The sequence below is a fragment of the Marmota monax genome, unplaced genomic scaffold (assembly GCF_021218885.2).
Source record: "Marmota monax isolate L192 unplaced genomic scaffold, Marmota_monax_Labrador192_F-V1.1 WCK01_AAM20220418_F8-fsc00004, whole genome shotgun sequence".
Classification (NCBI taxonomy): Eukaryota; Metazoa; Chordata; class Mammalia; order Rodentia; family Sciuridae; genus Marmota; species Marmota monax.
This window is the reverse complement of record NW_026692881.1, coordinates 22,197,880-22,219,196: the sequence shown is the minus strand read 5'-3', so window position 1 is coordinate 22,219,196 and position 21,317 is coordinate 22,197,880. Positions and strand designations below refer to the sequence as shown.

The 21,317-nt window shown below is 39.8% G+C and overlaps 1 protein-coding gene across 6 annotated transcripts in view; it reads left to right on the top strand.

The window, feature by feature from the left end:
* Positions 1-21,317, top strand: part of Sorcs1 (sortilin related VPS10 domain containing receptor 1) — a 477,793-nt gene that overhangs the window by 342,019 nt on the left and 114,457 nt on the right. For all 6 annotated transcript variants that reach the window (XM_046450463.2, XM_046450461.2, XM_046450466.2 and 3 more), the window contains exon 6: positions 6,341-6,405. In XM_046450463.2, the coding sequence (XP_046306419.1) occupies positions 6,341-6,405 (65 nt within the window). The remainder of the gene's footprint in view (positions 1-6,340; positions 6,406-21,317) is intronic.

Genomic DNA, 21,317 nt, shown 5'->3' with positions numbered 1-21,317 from the left:
CTTCATGAGGTGTAGAGGCTTTCCTCTATTTTATTCACTGTTAAACCCCATATGTGTGGAACTTTACCTCACACGTTACAGTGTTTATTAACTTGTTTCAATTCATTCATTAACCCATTGCATTAATAATTTGGGATCAACCAGGTATTCTGCCTGGTGTTAAGTGTCAGAGGATCCCAGGCATCCTCAGTTTAGAGAAAGAGTCTCCATGGTGAGTATGCATCAGTACCTCAAGGGTGCATAGGACGATTCATGGATGTGGCAGGAGAAGATATTAGAATATCTGATTACATTTTACTTCTATTTTAGTTTCTGTTTTGTACATATTTTCCAAAGTTAATACATAAATACTCTAGTGCTTTCTACAACTTGTAACTAACAAACCATCATATATTGAGAGTACTCACTTTTCCATTTTACTATTAAGCAAACATTAATGTTTGGGGAAAAAAAGGAAATAGCTATTTCTAGAATTCTCTTATAAAATAGAATTTCCATGGGTCAGATTATCTCCAGGAGCAAAACGGTCAGTTTCCGTTCCTTTCAATGCATGTTTGCTCTACCCTCTAGTCTGAAGTTCTTGGTCCTTATTAGAAATGGGAAGAAAGGAGAGGTGCAGAAGTTTTCTCCTCTCCTTGTCTTTTGTTAATATGGCCCCTCCTGTCCCAGCAGGACCTCCAGGCTCCTGTCTCTTACTCTGAACTTAACATCAACACAGATACACCCTCCTGGTGGCACTTAGCATTATATTGGGGCCATAACTCTCTTTCACAGTGTTAAACAGTTGGACTCTGGAGATGAAAAGAAAAAATGCAGAACTTGAACTTGGTGGGCTTAAGTCCATAGGCCATTTTGCATGCAGGAACCTACGCATCATTTCTATTTATTCATCTACTTATTTGTTACTCATGGTGGACCTTTGTTGACACTCAGGTGGCAACCTGGGAGCCACAATAAAAAACATGCTCCTTAGCCAAAAGAGAAGTGTGAAAATGATGCCTTGGGTGTGCTTTTTATTTTACCTAGCCCACTTGCTTAGGTGGGCAGAAGAGGAGACCTCAGGCTAAGCTGCTTGTTGGAGAGGTGAAGTTTTGGCTTTAGATAAGGTTTTCATGAGGATGTTTGTTTGAGAGCCTGTCTGTGGTGGCAGGTGAGAAGGAAACCTTTGGCTGTGTGTACAAGAGAAACAAAGGCATCCTGCTAGGACTACTTGCCAGGTAGTTTGTCTCTTCTCTCTTGCATACAGGACTGCTTGCTTCACTGGCGTTGCCCATGCAGAGGCTCATGGGTACAGGAATGCTCCATCTGAAACAAAGAGGAAGGAGGCAGGGGTCTCCACCCTCCCCGCCCTCTTCCTGCAGATCTGTCCTCATTCCCCCATATGCCATTAACTGCACTTCCAAATCTGAATAAATAGGAGCTCTCCTGTCACAGTGTTTATTTTTTAATACTTGCTCTGCAGTTATCTACATCGGGATATTTTGTGGCTCTGCAGCATTTATTGAGCACTATATTAAACTGGTGTAAACTCAGACAAAATGCCAGGAGAATGATAAACTAGTGACATTTCTGAGTTTCTCAGTAGAAAATGTCTACAAAGGCTGCACTGGGCTGATTGTATTTCAGAAGGCTGATGTTGCATTGCCAACATCTCCAGTATACTAACTCAGCATGGATTTTGCTACACCCATATTCTTGGCTTTGGTGATCCTTAGGTTTTATTCCAAACTGGCTTCTAAATGTGAACAACAACTTAATATCCTGGAAACAAAAGCAGGAGGCTGCACCAAGCTTTATCTAGTCTTCATTAATGGAGCTGGTCTGGCACAACCTGTGGACTGTCCCTTCATAGTTTCCCCCAGAAGGGATGCACACACATAGACTGGGACTGAGGTTTTTCATTTTAGCTGTTTGCAAATTAACATATTTAACATTTTTAATACCACTCCATGGCTTGGGGGATCAATATTAGCTTTATGCAAGAGGTGCCTCATTGTTGAGTGTCTACTAATTTTTTGTTTAATTTTCTACTGCTCTGCTTTGGAAAACACCAGATCTAGCTTATTGACTTATTAGCAGATGCTTGTGTGGAAGACTCTCTTTGATCTAGGACTTTGGGACTAGGACTTAACCACCAGCTATTCTTATTTAAACAGAATGTTCTACCCCCACTGCCCATTGGTCATATTGTTGTGTATCCTTTAAGATTCAGTCCATTTTCTCTAAAGGCTTCCTGGACTTTCTTTCTCTCTCCATCGGTAAACTTCAAATAGCACTCTGAACACTAGAACATTAGTGTCATTGGATTACTCTCTTTTCTGTAGTTGTAAACCGTTAAAGGCAGGGAATCTGTAGCCCTGGTTCTTCTCACACGATAGGGGCTTGGAACATTTCACTGAATAAGAAAATGAATGTGTAAATAAGTTAGTTTTACTTGTATAGTTGATATTTGGGCCATTGAATATTTTTTGGTCTATTGACTTAGGATAATAAATGATCTTGATAAATCATTTCTGTTAGTGGAATACTCATTATATACCATGACATTTTTAAAACAAATATTAATTCTAATTTCTTAGGTTAGTATTAATATTCCCACATATTTCTTGAAACAAGGAAGGAGGCAGAGAAGGAAATCAGCTGCACTTTTTGTGTCTTTTCAGTGTACCATAAATCTTATAGGTACTTTAAAGTGTGTATTCTAGGAAAATGAGTTTAGCCTGTTTTATGCTGTGCAAAACATATGCGTAGTTCTAGAAGTCTCAGAAAGGAGACCCACTGTGGCTTAAGGGGCATCCCGACTGGGAAGCCTACTTTCAACTTGAGTCATGTGCAGATGAGCCCCAGTCATCAAAGCTATCAAAGTGGAAGAAGGATGAGAAGGAACTCCGGGTAGAAATACCAGCATGAGCATATGCAAACTCCCCTTCCTCTCCATGAAATCCAGTTCAAGAATAGAATTTGTTTTCCCAATTACACATAAAGGCAATATATGATTAGTGATAAAGGGATACAAGATACAGCCACCTAAAGCCTTTTTCTATAATAGAAAGGATTCTGGACCAATTTTTTATCTTATTTTTATAGAAAGATTCTTTACAAGTTCCAGATTGTATAACCTAGTTTACTGAATATATAGAAAATATTGACCAGTGTTAAAATGTTGTCCATGTATTTATTGAAGAAATATGCTTTTTTATGCTTTGCTAAACACCAATAATCCCATCATAAAAGTCATTCCTTTTGAGAGCTCAGTGTAGGAAGAGAGTTATTTATGCAAATCAAGTAGCAAACCATGATGTACCATGAGAGTGATATATAGGGTGATATCAAAGCAAAAAGCAAGGTGCCCAACCACTTGTGCTAAATACTGGAAGTTAGAATTACAAATATGTTTGGATAGAGATGCTCCTAGGCAATCTTGAAATATTCTGTAAGTAAAACCATCAAAGGTTCATTTTAGATTAAATCCCAAGTTTATGCCCTTTTGCTTTGATGATGACATCGTGAAGAACAAACACAATAGTTAATCTTAAAACACACAGACAACTACCAAAGTCCGTAGTCCCAACTAAAACATAGCTGTGTATGTGGGCCTTGGTAATCGTATCAGTTGATGAACTGCAGTGATATGATGCTTTAAGGTGTCTACTCAATGACAGGATCATCAAAATCAGCACCCGCATGCCCATTTCACATTGTTTGGCTTTAATTCTCTGGAATTCACCAAGGCCACATAGTAAAAGCAGTGATGAGCCTGTCATCTGTGACTGCTGGAGGTACTTCTTGAACCATTACAGAAAAAAACTCTTGGAAACATTGCAGTTTGATTTAAGTATTCAAACATTATTTTTATAATTGTTTTACTAAAGATGGGGGAATAATACAGTAAAAGTTTGGTTAGCTACATTAGATTTTAGAAAACAAAGGGCTCTATTTTGATTTTTGTATCTTTTACTTTAGTTGATGGGTTGAGGGGATTGTTACCTGAAACAACAACTCCTACCCTTAGAGATAATGCAGAGATCTTGACAAACTCTGTGACTGTTGATCTGGAGATAGGAACACTTGAAAAGATGCATCTAGATTCGGGAAATCATTTTGCTACCCTTTGACACTGACTGTGAGCCAAGCAGAGAGGCTTGCTAAGTGGTCAGTGTGGTGCTTCTGGGATGCCCGGCTTCTCCTGGGATGGAAATGTGGCAGACCTTCCAAGGAAGAAACTCAGAGCAGCAAGCAAGAGGGGCAGGTGAGCAACAGGTCACTACCCATTGATATTTAGAAGAAAAACAGTCCAAAACTGAGCTATAGAGTTGAGGGTTGCTGAGCATCATGCTTTTTTTTTTTTTTTATGCTCATGGCTTGTGGCCTTGTGAGAAAAGGTCCTCCGTGAATCTGGGCCAGGGTTCAGTGTGGGAAATAAGAGGGCCACTGTCTGTGGACTGGCAATTGCTGCAGCGTTTATCTGAAATCATGGCAAAAGGGCCATCTTCTCCTTATTTAGGCAAATTCCAATGGTGTGAACTATCCAAGCTCATGTCACATGTCTCTTTGTGGGGAATTATTAAGCCTTCCTAGGAAGTGTTTGCTTCATGGGAGAAGAAGAAAACTGAATGCAATGTTTGGAGAGTAGACTCGGAATTTCAGGCTCGGTATCAATTAGAGAAACTCACTGATAATAGGGCCTCAAGGAGACTTTTTTTTTTTCCACTGAAGATGAAGAGGGACTGAGAATATGAATTCCAAAAAGAAGAATTCTGGGAATGCCCCTAGAACACTGATTACTTCTTATTTCAAAGAATTAACAAGAATTTTACGGTTCCTTTCTCCCTCTGCTTTTCCTTTTCTCTCCTCACTCCTCTCTTGTCCTTCCTTTATTCCTTTTTTATTTAATCTTTCCTTGGCTCCTTCCTTCTATCATTCCACGTTGGACTATCACATGTCAAAGCCTATGGATATAAAGTATCTACAACAAATCTCCTTGGTAGCTCTGTTTAGGGGGGAGTGAGTGTGTGTGTGTGTGTGCGTGCGCGTGCGCACGTGTTTCTGTGCATGTGCATAGCAGTTGCTTTTACATTTGGAAAAATACACAAAAATAATTATTTATAATAAACTGTGATAAGTATCTTATAGGGAGTTGTAGCTCAGCACTAGAGTGCTTGCCTCACCCATGTGAGGCACTGGGTTCAATTCTCAGCACTGCATATAAATAAATAAATAAAATAAAGGTCCACCAACAACTAAAAATATATATATTTTAAAAAATAAATATGTGCTGATAGGAGGAAGTGCTTTTCCTGTTGTACCTGGGACATATTTATATAAATGACTTTCCCATCATGTTCAGGGGTCCTTTCATGGAGTGGCACATTCTTTGAGTATGTAGATGAGGCAGCAAAAGTGACATGGGGTCTGTCATTTAGGGTTTTGGGTACCACAGGACATCCTAAAGGGGATGTGTACTTTCAAGATGTGTCTTTTCTAGTATGAATTGAATGGCTGTGCTGAGTGGCAGAGGGCAGGCAGGGGGACCATTTGAAGACATTTGACTATTTTTCATGTAGAAAAGGAATGAACTGAAGTTCTGCAAATTCTGATTTTTTTTAAAGTGCACATAGCCCCAACTTTAATTAATCTTGCTGTATAAAAATTCTAGAGATAGAGTATGACTCCTATATCATTTATGTAATGGAATTTAGGATGACTCACTATAAGATTATACCAAATAATAATTGCCTCCAAGGCATTTTAGGCTTTTATTTTACTTACACATGTGGCTTCTGGCACAGATCTGAGAGTGAACCGCATCTGCACATTTTGGTCACACTGGTTCAACAATGCAGGGAATGGTCACTCTGCTGTAGTTGCCACTTCTTTGGTTGGGTCATGTGATTTGTTCATAGTTCATATGGCAGTAGTAGGTATATCTGCAAATTTCAAATAAAAAAATTAATTAGATGAGTTTGCTATGTAAATCACGGTTCCAGTCACCTAGCTAAAGCGACATGCCTGGCATCTACCTCATAAGTCTTGAAAGTTCAATTTGCTGCCAGCAGGGTCACTGTGGGAGTACATGCTAACCATTTGTGGGGATTATTTTCAAGTCCGAGCTAACACCACCCAGTATCCTTGCCTGAGTTCAGCCTGGCCTTCATCAAACAAAGGTTTTATTATCATTTTTATTTGAAGTGGAAATTTTCCTGTCAGACTATATGCATAAATAGAATAGGCACAGCTGAGGATTGGGGAGCCTGTGGATATCGATAGACTGTGGGATGCACCGAGGCACATGGGAAGTTGTTAATGCAGATGCGTCTTTTTATGCTTCTCCATGTTTTAGGTCTGTGATGGGGTCGAACAAGGAACCAGACCTGGTGCATCTCGAGGCCAGAACTGTGGATGGTCGTAAGTAAATGAACTTTGTCCCAAAGTCCATAGTCATGTTAGCTCTGTCATGAACTAATCTGTCATGAACCAAGTCTGTGTAATCACTGTCACAATAATATAAGTCATTTGGAGTTATGGACTGTTCCTGTCATCAGTAAATCAGGATTGTCTCAATAGTCTTAAATCTGTATATTAACATGCATGTTTAAAATAGATAGATATATTAATACTTATGTATGTATAAATACATATTATCCAGATTTAATTATACTTGGATAGTGGCATTACTAGCACCACCCTTGCATCCAATCGAGGTATCTTTCAAGGTAAAGAGAAGATTCCAAAACTGAGTTCCAAAGTATTTAGTGGTTTTGCTGCTGCAGTTTTATTTTTATTTTTTGGCTCATTATTTTGTGAAATACCATCCAGGCAATGACTCCCTGAATTGTTTAGAGCTTCATGAAACACCTGGAAAAATAAGAAGAAAGAATCATGCTCTGTGTCCCCATCATGAGCAGCAGAGGGGAAGTCACCTGAGTCAGTCACTCATCCTCTGGTTCTTCTTCTCAACCCTAGGCATTTGTGCCACAGTGAAGGGCTACACTTTGTGGAGGTTGTGGCTTTAGATACATGGTATAGAGGGAGGTGGGTTGCAGATCCACAATTCAAACCCACGTGTGAATATCTCCAAGATCAGCTTGGAAAAATTCAGTTAAACCTTTATACCTTGGTTTCTTTGTCAGTTAAATACACTGATAATAATGATTCTTTTAGTAGCTAACATTGATTTAGAAATTGTCCTCTACCAGGAATTATGCTAAGCACATCATGTACTTTATCAAGACAACTTTATAGGTTGCTATTCCCAAAGCCTAGGAAACTAAGTTAATGATTTAGCTAAGGCATATGGTAAATTCATAGCGGACAGCAGTGTCTATTTCACACTCACTATTCAGTGAGATTATATAAACCAAAGCATAGGAAGGAGTGCACACAGTGGTCAGCACTGAGCCAGAGTGCTGATGGACTTTCCAAGACATTCTCTGTTTCTAAACTGTTCCTCACAATTCTCAAGAAAGCTCATTACTTCTGGTTGCCTCATTACTTCTATATAGCTGTCTTTGGTTCTCCTGAACACAGAGGCAGAGGAAACCTACACTTGAAGAGCTTTGAGAAAAAAAAAAAAAGAAAAGGGCAGGTCACCTGTGCAACTCAACTCCCCAGGAGCCATATAACCTCCAAGACCCCCATTTGAGATTTTTCATTTCTAGAGGTTTTTGTTTCCCCTTTGGAGACATGAATACATTCCTTGGCACAGTTAGCTGGAGTGCAGAACAGGGTCTGAGACTGACTATGACCTTCTTCCTATGCACCCAGGCAGGCCTGTGCTTTGTAATGAGCTCAGCAGTTCAGAGCGTCTTCCCATCTCTGCAGTGGACTCTCTCAGGGACTGACCCTGGAGCACATGATACTATCTTGGATTCCAAGGTCCAGATGTAAACACAAGATGAAGATCAATATTTTCTGATGTGAAAGTAAAGGCATAAACAGTTTAAAGCTCTCTATTAAATTCCCATTGCTCTGATGATTAGGAGCAAAGTCCTAACTAACCTGGTGCCGGCCCCTTTCCCCAACCTAATTTATGTTCTGCCTTTCCCTCCCTCCTGGCCTGAAGGACTTTGGGCTTGACTTCAGTTCTGGATGCATAGGGGGTTCTGTCCTTGCCACAGGGCTCTCGTTCTTGACATTTCCTCTGTCTGGAAACCTTCTTCCATTGCCTCTGCCCTACCAAGTAAATGTAATGAATCACTGTAGATGGGTTACCCTCAGGTTAAGCACCTGTGTATTAGGGAAGACTTTCTTAAACTCCCATTCTAAACCAATTCCTTCTTTTGTTTGCTTTTGTCCAAAATGTATTCTTTTTTTTTTTTTTTTGGGGGGGGTTTTATTTCTGATTGAAATAGTATATTTCATTGATGTGATTATTCGGTCATAACTTTTACTCCCCACTGGTCTATGAGTCCCATGAAAGCAGGGAACCTATACCTTTGTTCAGTTTTTTTTTTTTCTACAGCACACACCACAGTGTTTCCATGTAGAAGGAGCTCACCAACTTCATGCTGAAAGAATGGATGAATAGTTGATCAGTTGTCAGTTTTACCACCTAGCTAACTCAGGTTGCCTGAAAATTTTGGAGCACTGTCTCTCAAACTTTACCAAGCATACAACCCATCTAGGGATCTTGTTAGGATGTGAATTCTGATTCGGTAGGGGCCCAAGATTCTGCATTCCTAACAGGCTCCCTGATGATCCCATGCTTCTGATCTGTGGAACCTGCTTTGAGGAGCAAAGTTCCATACCAGGAAACTAATGAAAGAGCTTTAGGGTCTGTCTCCCATGACTGCACCCTTGTTTAGAAGACTCTGGATGGAATTGGTAGCATCCCTGATTGCTTTTATTTTCAGGCTTTAGGGGATAATGCTGCTTTCTGGCTTCTGGCATTGAATGCACATAAACCCATATCCAAAAACAGGTCCTCGGCTCTCTCTGATCTGCACATTTTCTCATACCTAATATTCCTCTGCTCCCTGAAGGCATGGTGGTCGATCACACCAAAATGCCATCTCAGGCTCAGCCTTCCCAAGGCGTGAAATACATCAGTAATAACTTTATTTATTTTATTTTACTTTTTTTTTTTTTGGTATTTGTGCAAAGGCAGCATCTTCAGAAACTATCCAAGGGTGAAAATTCAATAAAGGGATTTAATTTGAAAAGTTATCCCTGTCAAAACAAAACAGAAAGAAAAAATTACCTACCAATTGAAATAAAGGATCTAAGCATAATACCTGACCTGTCTCAGCATGAAAAAAAAAATGAGATTGTCTTAGTATCATATCTCTTTTTCCTCCTTCAGTCTCTCTCCTCTTCTCCCCTCCCCCTTATCTACTCTCTATCTCCAAGACTGTTATTACCAGGGCTCAAGGTAAAAGAAGCAGAGAGGAAGAGGAGAGAAGGCAGAACACAGAGAGGGCAGAGCAGCAGATGTTGCTGTTGCTGGCAGGATTGGAGAGTGAGTTTATCAAAACCAGTCTGGTCCATTTCTCCAAGAAGTCCAGTGGCTCTGTTCTCTCCTCTTATTTCCTGATTGAAACAATTCCTTGTTTTTTCACCTCTTTGTTATTATTTTATACAAAGTTGAAGTATATGGAACCATTGTTTATATTATAAGTGGTACATGTTTTATAATATGTTCTAAAACCATATGTATATATGGGTGTGTATGTGTGTGTGTGTGTGTGTGTGTGTGTGTGTGTGTGTATATATATATTCATTTATTTAACTTTGAATTTTTAAATTTTAATGTGTTTAAGAATTTTGTAGCTTGATACAGGAAAAATACCTCATTTGCTAGTTTGGCTCATCTCTATAAGATGGGTTGCAAATCCTTATCTGGGTTTGTTATTCAGATTTTAAACATGGTCTCATTTCATATATTCCTGTCTTAAAATTGATAATTAATTTGCCAGAGTCCCTGTGTTTGAAAGGAGGTGAGCTCTGAAAAGCTTTTTGCTCCATGAGAATCTATGACTAGCACACAGGTTTCTTACCAACTATGATCTGAACTGTGGATGTCTTGTACTTCACATCTGTGACAAGGATGCTTCTCTTTCTTGTGTTAGTCACAGTCTTGGGAGGTAAGCTGAAAAGGGCAAGTTCAATTACTATCAATCAGAGGAAGTATTATAGGAAAACCTTGAACATATTTATCAGGGACTTTTTTTTTATTGGCTCCCACTTTAAACTGAGGACAAATTGACAAGTCCTCATTCAGGATGCAAAGACTTTTTTTGAACTTTAATATTTCTGTGTGGATGTGGGTATGCGTGTGAGGTTGTGCATGTCATTTGTACCCAGTACAACACTTAAAAAGAAATCCTACATTCTATTGACTTATCCCACATAGCTGTCTTTGTGTATAATGTGTAATATATGTTGTTAGAAAATGTTGACTGAACTGCTAGATGCAAACTTTATAAAAAGATAGATCTTATTTAATCTTTGTTCAACATATAAAACACAGCTCCAAACTTAAAACATTTAAGGTTTGTTGTATTCATGAAAATATTTGAGTATCACTGTGTAGACATGTCTTCTTTATGTAAATGAAAATTATACTAAGATTTCATCTCACTCTAGTCAGAATGGCAATTATTAAGAATACAAGTAACAATAAATATTGGCAAGGATATGGGGAAAAGCATACACTCATACATTGTTGGTCAGACTGAAAATTGGTACAATCACTTTGGAAAGCAGTATGGAGATTCCTCAAAAATCTCAGAATGGAGCCACCACATAACCTAGTTATCCCCCTCCTCGGTATATATCCAAAGGATTTAAAATCAGCATACTACATCGAAGCAGATACATCACTGTTTATAACAGCACAATTCACAATGGCTAAGCTAGGAAGCGAACCTAGGTGCTCTTCAACTGATGAATGGATAAAGAAAATGTTACACAATGGATTATTAGTCAGCTATAAAAAAGAATGACTTTATGACATTTGCCAGTAAATGGATGGAACTGGAGACTATCATGCTAAGTGAAATAAGCCAGTCTCAAAAAGTCAAAGGTCAAATGTTTTCTTTGAATGCAGAAGCTAATTCAAAATAAGGGGGAGGTGATTTAAAAAAAAATATAAGATCAGTGGAGTAGACAAAGGGGGATGAAGAGAAGGGAGGAGAGACTGGATAGGGAAAGATAGTGGAATGACTCTGGCCTAAAATTCTTATTTATGCATCATGAACATCCAACAAGACACTAATTAAAATAAAAACTCTAAGTAAATAGCAGAAAGTTCAGTAGAGTAGAGGGAAAGGAACAGGAGGTGGGAGGAAAGGAAGATGAGAGCAGGCGCTGGGGACTGAATTTGAACAAATTATATTTCATGCTTTTATAATTATGTCAAAATGAATCACATATAAATGAAAAGAATCAATAAAATATAAAAGAGATGAGCACATGATGAGCACAGGAAACTTACTGACTCCCCGCGATGGGTGCCGCATTTCCCATGTATGTGGTTTTGGAGGAAAGGCGCATGCCTCTTGCCATCATGCGTCCCCTGGCAATGAAACACATATGCCTCCGTCTGCGGGTGTGCTTGTCTGTAAGCCGTTATCATGTGTTGCACAGGCTTGGCCATGACTGTATCTCCCTTTCACTCTGAAATGAAGGGCCCAGCCGGTGACCTGAGTGTTTCTGTGCTGGTAGTGATCCATGGCAGCAGGGACAGGGGGCAGGGGACAATTACTGGTTTCAGGATCTATTTGCATGAGTAAGTAACCTTGTAACTACTATCCCAAGGACTAATCTTCCTCACTCAGGAAAAATAAGCCTTGACCCTTTATCCAACTGTGAAAATAACTGCCCCAAAACTCTGTGAAATGAACCTCAAACTAAGCACCCTGTCAGCTGAAATAAAACAAAATGAAACTCCCAGCTTTATGGAACCGTTAGGCCACTAATTCTGTCTTGAGTGGGAACTGGAAATCTCTTTCTACTCGCGGTCCTCCTGCCTTCCCATCTGCTTTCCACACTGAACCCTGTGCGTGTCAATATGTAGAGGAGCCCAGCATGGCTGAAATAAGTGGGAGAGGTGACAGGGAATGCAATTCTTAAAAGTCCTTGCTGGCTGAACTGTGGAGTGCTTGGGAGCTTTCACTATGAGCATCAATTGCTTTCACACCAGAATAGCAACTTACAATAACAAAAAGGGTAGTTAGGTTGCAAACAGATCAAATGAAATGTGAGCTCTACTTCCTGGTCTTCATTCCCTTTCCCAGGAAGTAGTATTGTGTACTTTTTGTATATAATCCTTGCTGCTTCCTCTGCCTGGGACATTCTCCTCCTGTCTTCCTCCTATCTTGACCAATTGAGTGTGATTAGTCACCTCGGCTGGTTTAGATGCCGGGCTAAGAACCCAATTCTAGGGGAAGACTTTCTCAAATTCCCAATCTAAATCAACTTCTATTTTGTTTGCTTTTATCCATGGTTTTTTCCTTTTGCTTTCATCTCAGTTTGAAATTTTACCTCCCACTTGTGTGTTCTTTGATCTTAACTTTTCCTCTACACCAGTTCTATGAGAACAGGATCCAAAGTCTAAGGATGATTACATATGTGTACACACATACACATACATACACATACACACGACTCATACAGTATTCATGTGTTGTGCCAAAGTTAGTGTTGGTGATCACAACAGTAAGCTAAAAATATTTCCATAATATTAGCACATTGAAATGTAGCAGCTTCATGGCGGACCACATGTAGAAACACACTATACAGTGAACTGTAATTTAATAATCACTATGTTATTAAAAGATACATGGACTTTTATCTAATGCTGACACACACACATTATTTCTTTTGTTAGCAAGCACTTACACCTGTGTGAATAGCACACATTACTGAAAGAGAAATTGCTGAAGGGAAATCTCTGTGTCAGAACTTATGCATTTTAAATCTTCCTGGACATTGTCACATTGCCTTCTGAAATAGTTACAGCAATGCATAGTCCCACAGCAGGAGAAAGCCTGTGTTATGAGCCAGCCCTCATCAAGGAAGGATGTTGTGACTGAGTCTTAACTAACCCATCCAACCCATCTGACGAGCAGAAAAACATGGCATATCTGTGCCATTAATTAGGAGCAAGCTTGAAATTTTAAAATTAATACTTGGCTATTTTGATGTCTTCTTCAGTTTACCTCAAAGAATCAAATCTTTCTAATATTTTAGAGAAGATATAACACTTTGGTATTTTTAGACAAAATCCTGCCACCCCGCTCCAGCCAGTTTCTGCAGTGGCAAAGCAGTCCCCATTATTCAATCCCCACATCTCCGCAGTCTCCACTTCCCTTCTCTCACAGTCAACTGAGGAATAGTTTCTAGGGCGGAGCCGAGGAAGAGGTGAGTGGTGTCTACCTGTGTTCCATTCAACTTGTGGTAGATTCCAGCAACTTCCCAGCACGCTGTACAAATGCATTGTCCCCTGTCTTCCAATCTCAAACCAAGCATCAAGGTTTGCAGGGTGCCTAGGCACAGAACGCTCTGCTCTTCCTCCTGTTGCTGTCATTCTGACCCCATTTTTCACATTGCAGAAGTCCCTTGATTTCAACTACTGGTGGTTTCAGTCTCTCTGATTCAGTAGGTTAAAGACGGCCCTGGAAACCAATCAGAAAAACAAGAAATAAGATAGCAGCTCTCCCCACAGAGTAGTTAAGAACCTGATGGTTGGGTCCGAACAGGTTCAGCCAACAGGGCAGCTCTCATGTCCACATCTGTGCAGCCTAGTGCACTACTCCATCTGCCTCCTTTGTGCTTCCCTCTCTGTAAGAGACCTGTGCCTCTCCTGCCATCCTGAGGACAAGAGAACAGAGGTGCCACAGTGAAACATGTTACCCCAGGTCTTAACTCCAGGACTGAAGTCTGGATTTGTAGTGGGTACTCAGGATCCCTCAGGATGCAGCCACAGCAGTCTGCATAGCATGTATGTGTGACCGTTTCTAAGAATCTGGAAAATTAGTAATATTTCTGGATCTTCCCAGTACATCCTTGGGTGACAGTGGTGCTAGTATTGTGCATTGTATTTCCACTCTTGGCTTGGTGCCACTGCCCTGGGTCATTTTTTGCTGCAATACTTAAGATCGCCATTAGAGGTCGGTACTGTGGTTACTTTCTTCATTTTAGTGATGAGGAAAACAAGGCTTAGTGTTTTCCCCATTGTCTCAGAGCTAGGATTTAAAACCAGGTCTGGTTCACTCAGGTGCATTATTCGCTCATTGGACAAATATTGTTGGACTCCTATGCTGTGGCAAGTGCTCTCCTGGGTATGAATGAGGGATGGAAGGAAGAGCACAAAGGTCCTGCTCTTATAAAGGTCACCTTCTATTTGGGGGAGGAAAACGGATGAGAAGCAAAGGTATCATGCATTTATATGAGGTGTGTGGGTGCAAATGTATAAGCTCAGCAAAGCACAGCAGACTGAATCGAGAAGGATTGTGGAAGAGGGTGGATGAGAAAGAAATCTCTGATGAGATAACATTTGATAGTTGAGCCAAGTCCTTATGGAAGCAAGGGAGAGAATTGTGTCTGTCTGGTGGACAAGCATTCCAAACAGATGGAACAGCATGTGCTGTGGATATGGAGTACAAGCAAGCTTGGCAGGCTGAGACATGACATGACGGGCAGGTGGCTGGAATATCAAGGGGCGGGCAGTTGTGTCCCTTGTCCTTGTGTGTTCCTTGATGGAAGGCAGGAATTATTCCCCCTCGTTTCTTGTTGAACATCCACAGTGTTCAAAGTATAGAACTCGGCATGGAGTGTGATAGAAACAGTAGGTTAATAAGTGAAGGAATAGTTGTTGGAATGCACTCATATAACTCAGAGGCAATCCCTTGAGCTGACCCTCTGTCCTGAAATTAATCTTATAATATGTAGAAACGTGTTGAGTAAATACTGCACACCTCTCCCCACCTCAAAAAAGCTTGGAGAAAAAACTGTATTTCCTGCCCCATGCCCTGAACTGTTGACATTTCCTTCTCCCTTCCTTCACTCTCTCTCTCCTCTCCTGCTCTTCCCTACCCTTTGTCCTTCCTGCTCTGTCTCTGGGCTCTCTGGCACCCCTCCCCCTTTCCCTGTAAGCTTAATTTGGAAAGTTAAATGAGCCATGTGCTTCTCAGTTTTTAATGGCTGGGATGACCTTGTGGGTAACTTTGTGTCTTTGCTCAACTCAAGGAGTTTGTGCTGTGGATTTCTGCTGTGGCTTGCTTGCAAAACACAAATAGGCGTTTGCCAAACACGTGTCATGCCCTGGTGCTCTTGACCAGTATTTCTTCTTTCTGGGATGATGACTGATCATTGTCCTCATGCCAAGAAATCTTCCATGATGCCCCACCATGATGCTCTCTCTGTGGAACAGAGTGAAAAGTAAAATTGTCTCTATCCTCAAGAACACTCTAGGACCTGGGGGACACAAGTCCACAATGCTCTGTGATACAAAGTGAATAAATGTGGCATCTCAATAGAACTTTCTGATATAGAGCAGATCATCTATGCAGATGTGTGAAGGTGGGATGCCTCTCACCTGTGGACCCTTGGCACATGCCCATCTCATCGGACACCCTCACCACCCTGCATCGAAACTGGCCAGTGACTTCTCTGTATTTCCAGCAGTTATGACTGAGGTTCCTCTCATATTCACATTTCCTAATTTTATAATCCCAGAATGTTCCTATAGCAACCACGAACTCCCAAATGCCCAAAGGCCAATAATAAAAGGCAATGTTTAATCTATTTAATCACAGCATTTTATAAAGAAAGCAATGTCAAGTCTAAGCTCACCATGTCAAAGGAGAATGTTTGGAAGTTTATGATTTTCCCAGGAATGTCTTGTCTTCTATGTGGACATTCCAGGGCAGAGGGATGAGTCTCAATTTTGAAGATTTCAATTTCTACATGGTACACACCACAGAGGACTCTAGAATAGGAAGGGAGTGCATATGAACAGCTGCCTGATGAGCACATACCAAGTATGGTGTGTGTGTGTGTGTGTGTGTGTGTGTGTGTGTGTGAGAGAGAGAGAGAGAGAGAGAGAGAGAGAGCGAGAGAGCGAGAGAGCAGGCATGTGGGGATCTTTAATGGTAAAGCTCTGAAAATAATGGAGCAATAGAAAGAACAAAGGAAAACTTACATGCAGATGTATGGGTCTTAGAAATTGTTCTGTTTCAAAGTTGAAATTAATGGGGCTGGGAAAACATTTTAAAGTGCCTTTTAAAAAATCTGTATAGTTCAGTTTTGTTTCTAGTTAAACAGCTACAGTAATAAGGCATATTAAAGTATTTGCTGCGAAATATTTCTTGAATAATAGAATGAATAGACAGTTTCAGAGGTCTGTGATAGATATTTTTTTTGCTATGTAATTTACTAGAATATGAACTTGCACAAATTTCTTACCTAAGTCTGGGTTTCTTCAATTGTACAAAGTACCTCTCTCTGATTTTTTTTAACAAAGTTTTAAAAAGAAGATGAGAAAAAAAAAAAAAAACCCACCATATGATCCACTTAGCACAGTTCCTGACCCAGAGGAGAAGTTGCTCTGGTTAACTTAGAGGTTAATACTGCTGCTGCCATCAATGGAGACATTCTGCGAAGGGAGAAGTCTGCCTGTGCCTCAGGAAAAAAGTCTATGGAAGGCCAGGGAAGAGTTTAGACCGAGTAACAGGAGAAGAAAAGCAGTTCAAGCCAGCAGAGCTCTCTGAATGAGCATAGAGTGTCAGCTAGGAATAAGAACACCATTTAGAAATAGCAGAAGCCCTCCAGATGTGGACTTGCCAGCAAAGTCGCAGAGTTTTGTTTTATTTTGGCAGGACTAGGACAGAAACAGGTTTCTGTGGGTAAAGTATGGAAAAGACGTGCCAGATCTTAAAGTAAAAGCCTGCTTTTGAACAGCCTCTTTGGTTCTAAAATTCTAACCACCCTCATTAGAGAGTCTGGATCCTAGCTTAATAAAAGACCTTCTCAGGGACTCAGAGCATGTTGCAGGAGGAGCTGGGCCCTAAGAGGTGGCTCCATCCGAGGGAGGGGAGGGCTCACCTCCAGGCTCTAGGAAGGCTGTCCCTTGTGCTGGGTGCAAAGGTGGTTTCACATTCTCCTCCTAGCCTGGCTTGTTTTCAGTCCTTCCACTATTTCATACCATCTACACAGATTATGTGTTATTTAGGAATTATTTAAGGAGCGTATTTTTGATAACTATTTTTAAATTTTTATTTTTAATTGGCAAAGTAATTGCTTCTGTTCATGGGGTTTCTGGGGTATAACATGATGCTCTGATTTATATTTGCAATGTGGAAATGATTAAATAAGTTTAATTAATAAATCCAACACCTCACACACTCTTCATTTTATTTGTGGTGAGAAGATTTATACCTACTCTTCACATTTTGAAATATGCAGTGCCTTATTATTTATTGTTGTCATCATTCTGTGCAATAGGTTGCTAAATCTTATTCCTCCTATCTAACTGACATCTTGCACCCTGTGATCAGTACCTTGCCTTCCTCATCCATTCTCCTCCCAGAACCTCTGATAACTACCATTCTGCTTTTTACTTCTGTGAATTCAACATTTTTGAGTTCAGATATAAGATTCTACAGGACTTGTTTCTCTGTCACTGCTTTATGTCACTTATCATCCTGTCCTCCAAGCTCATCCCTGTTGACACAATTAACAGAATTTCCCACTTTTTAAAGGCTGAATAATATTCCATTGTGTACATATACTGAATTTTGTTCATCCAGTTCATTTTGTTGATGGACACGTCAATTGCCTATGTAAGCTATTATGGAAAATACCATACTACACATGACAATTCAGGTTATCTTTTCAACATAATGATTTTAATTCCTTTGGATGTATACCCAGAAATTGTTTTGCTGAATCATATGGATGATTCTGTTTTATCTTTCTGAGGAACCTGCATATTGTTTTCCATAATAATTGTACTAATTTACACTTCTACCTACAGTGTACAAAGGTTCCCTTTTCTCCACCCACTTGTGGCTGACAGTAACCTTTGGTCTTTCTGATAAATCTACTGGGCCTTAGGTAATAGCTCATTGTGGTTTTAATTTGCATTTCCTTGGTGACTAGCAATGATGAGCATTTTACCATAATCCTTTTGGCCAGTGTATTCTCCTTTGGAGAATTATCCACTTAGGTCCTTGATCATTGTTTAATTTGGTTGTTTCCTTGCTATTGACTAGAGTTCTTTATATATTTTGGTGTTAGGCCTTGATCAGTTGTATGGTTTGCAAATATTTTCTCTCAGTCCATGGTCTGTCTCTTCACTCTACTCTTTTCTGTGCTGTGCCTAAGCGTTTTATTTTGACACAATCTCATTTGTCTATTTGTAATAGCTTTAGTTGCCTCTGCTTTGGGGTCATATTCAAGAAATCTTTGTCCAAGCCAATATTGTGGAGCATTTCCCCTCTATTTCTGTCTAGTAACCTTACAGTTTCAGGACTTATATGTAAATCTTTGTTTTGGGTTGATTTTCACTTGTGATGTAAGATCAAAGTCTAATGGATGCTTCTGCTTGTGAATATCCAGTTCCCTCTTTATTTATGGAAGACACAGTCCCTTCCCCATTGTGGGTTTTTGTTATTGTTGTTTTGTTACATGGTACTGGGGATGGAACCCAGGTCCTTATACTTGCTGGCCAAGCACTCGACCACTGAGCTCTATCCACAGCCTCACTATGTATTGTGGTGCCTCTGTGGAACATTGGTTGATCTTAGTGTCTGGGTTGATTTCTGAGCTCTCTATACAGCTTCGTTGGCCAGTGTGTCTTCTCTTCTATCTGAGTACCATGCTGCTTTTCTTATTATAGCTTTGTAGTAGATTTGGAAGTCATGTAGTATGAAGCCTCCAGCTTTGTTCTTTTATTTTAAAAGATAGCTTTGTGTGTAAGAGATCTTTTGTGATTCCATAGGAAGGGCGAAAAAATTGACCCAAACCAAACCTTGAATACAAATAAAGATGCTGTCTCAGAAATGTCTGTAATACTTTACGGATGTTCACTTTGATACACAGTGAGCAATAAAGAGAGAGGACTTTAATAAAAATTACAGCGACCTCTATTTAAGCACAGTCTAACCAGGTACTGGGCTATAAACATATTTCCAGATTAAGGTCTTCTATTGTCACAACCATTGGTGAGATGGATATCACTTTTTCCCATTTTATGGATCAGAGTTTAGAGAGGATGAGTGATTTGCTTAGGTTCACAAGGTAGCCCTCAGGCCTGCACCTAAACCTCTGTTTCTCTACTCAAAGCCTGGCCTTGCAAAGGCAGCTCCAGTTCTCTGGATCAGCACAGGTTTGGGGTGGATGGGGACTGCATTATTTCAATCAGCAGCTGTTGCAAATAGTGAGAATGCTCAGAAAGAGCGGCACAGCGTCCTAATTACCTGTGGCAAGGAAAACATCTGTGTAAGAAAAGTAATGAAATTAATTCTAACTTGGAGCAGTTGCATACATTAATTGACATTAATTAATGCCAAATTACAAGACACTTCCTATGGAATCGCATCATACGCTCACCAGAATTGAATATGGAAAGAGTTCATCATACTTAATGCTATTACAGCAAGCCCTGGGGGAGTGAGAGTGATTGGTCTCTCATTATGAACTGCAGCCAATTTCTTTCTATTTCCATTAGAAGGAGAAAGGGAACAAACCAGGGAACACTTTACCAGGCAGGCAGCTCAGAATGGATCATTTACCCTTCAGCTTGTAAATTTCACTTTGAGCCATTCTGAGAAAGAATTGGTTTAAAGACTCCTTCCAGAGGCTTTTCCTGTGTCACCAAAATGTATACTTTGTCATTCTAAAGCCCAAAGACAGACTCATGTACAACTCAATTGCAGAATGCAGCATGGGTTGGAGGAACCCAGAACATGCTGGTCTCATAAGCCCAAAAGACTCTCCCTATCTACCAAACTGAGAGGTGTGGGACCAGCGATGGGTACACAGGTTGTCCAACCTCCTCACATTGCTGCTTTTCCTCTATTATTGAGATAAATGTTTTATTCATTTTTTTCCTGAGCAGTCATGCATCTATTGATATCTATATATAAACAACTTGCCAAAAAAACAAAAAAGGGGACCCATAATGCACATATTGTGGTAACCTACTTTTTAAAAACTTTTATTTTGGAATAATTTCAGATAGAAAAGTTAGTGAGATTGTTTAGAGTACATGTGCTCTCCACCCAGTTTCCTTCAGTGTTCACATTTTTATAACCCAAGGTATACCATTCAAAACTAAGAAATTCACTTTGGTGCCATACTATTAATGGGTAACTTCCTTTTATAATATAAAATTCAATACATATCCCTTCATAGTAGCAGAATTTTAATAGCCAACTATGCATGTCCCACATTTATTTAACTGTCCCTCTATTGGTCATTTTGTTTTCTCTAATTAAAATATACACACACACACACACACACACATCCCTGTGATGAAAAACCAAGTGGCCACCTCCTTGCATACATCATTATTCCCTTAGAATTCACAGAGATGAAACTAAGACCAAAGGATAAGATTTTTAAGTGTCTTGATCCCTATTGCCAGTTATCTCATAAAATATGAATTTATGGGTGTTTTCACTTGGGATTTAGGCATATCCCTTGATACTCTAATAGAAGCCAAAATATATTTGACAAAAAAATTGGCCTGAAACTCGCTGAGATTTTTCATGCCACATAGTGTGGTAGAAATAAACCAAAGTTGGAGTCAGGCCAATCAAGTCAAAACCCCATACTGCCATTTCTATAAATCATGAGTTTTTGAGTTTTACTCTCCATATCTGAAAAAATCAGTTGATATATCATAGTCCGCAGTGTTGTGATGATTAAATGAACCAAGTAAATGTAAACATCCTTTAGAATGTCTGGCACAGAGTTGCTCAACAAATGTTACTCAGTCCCTCAGATTTATAATTTCATATAGATGAGCTATGAATGTGATAAGTAAATGTTGGTGTTTTTCATCTTATGTTTGTTTTGGGGTCTATGATGACAATAATGAATTTTTAAGAAAGAAACTACTGGATACTATCACAAAAAAGATAAGGAATATATATCCATCAGGAAGCCCTAGTTATGCATCAGCTCTAAAATTACAGTGGAACTTGTAACTGGAGGCCCTCAAATTCCTGATCAAGAACCTTTGATTCAGTTAGCTTTGACCATAGTTTTTATTCAGTATCTCATGGAAGGAGAATCATAGCAGTAGGGCTTTCTGTCTGTCTTTCCCACTCATCATATAAGCTTCATGCAAAGCTTGGCTTCTTCAGATT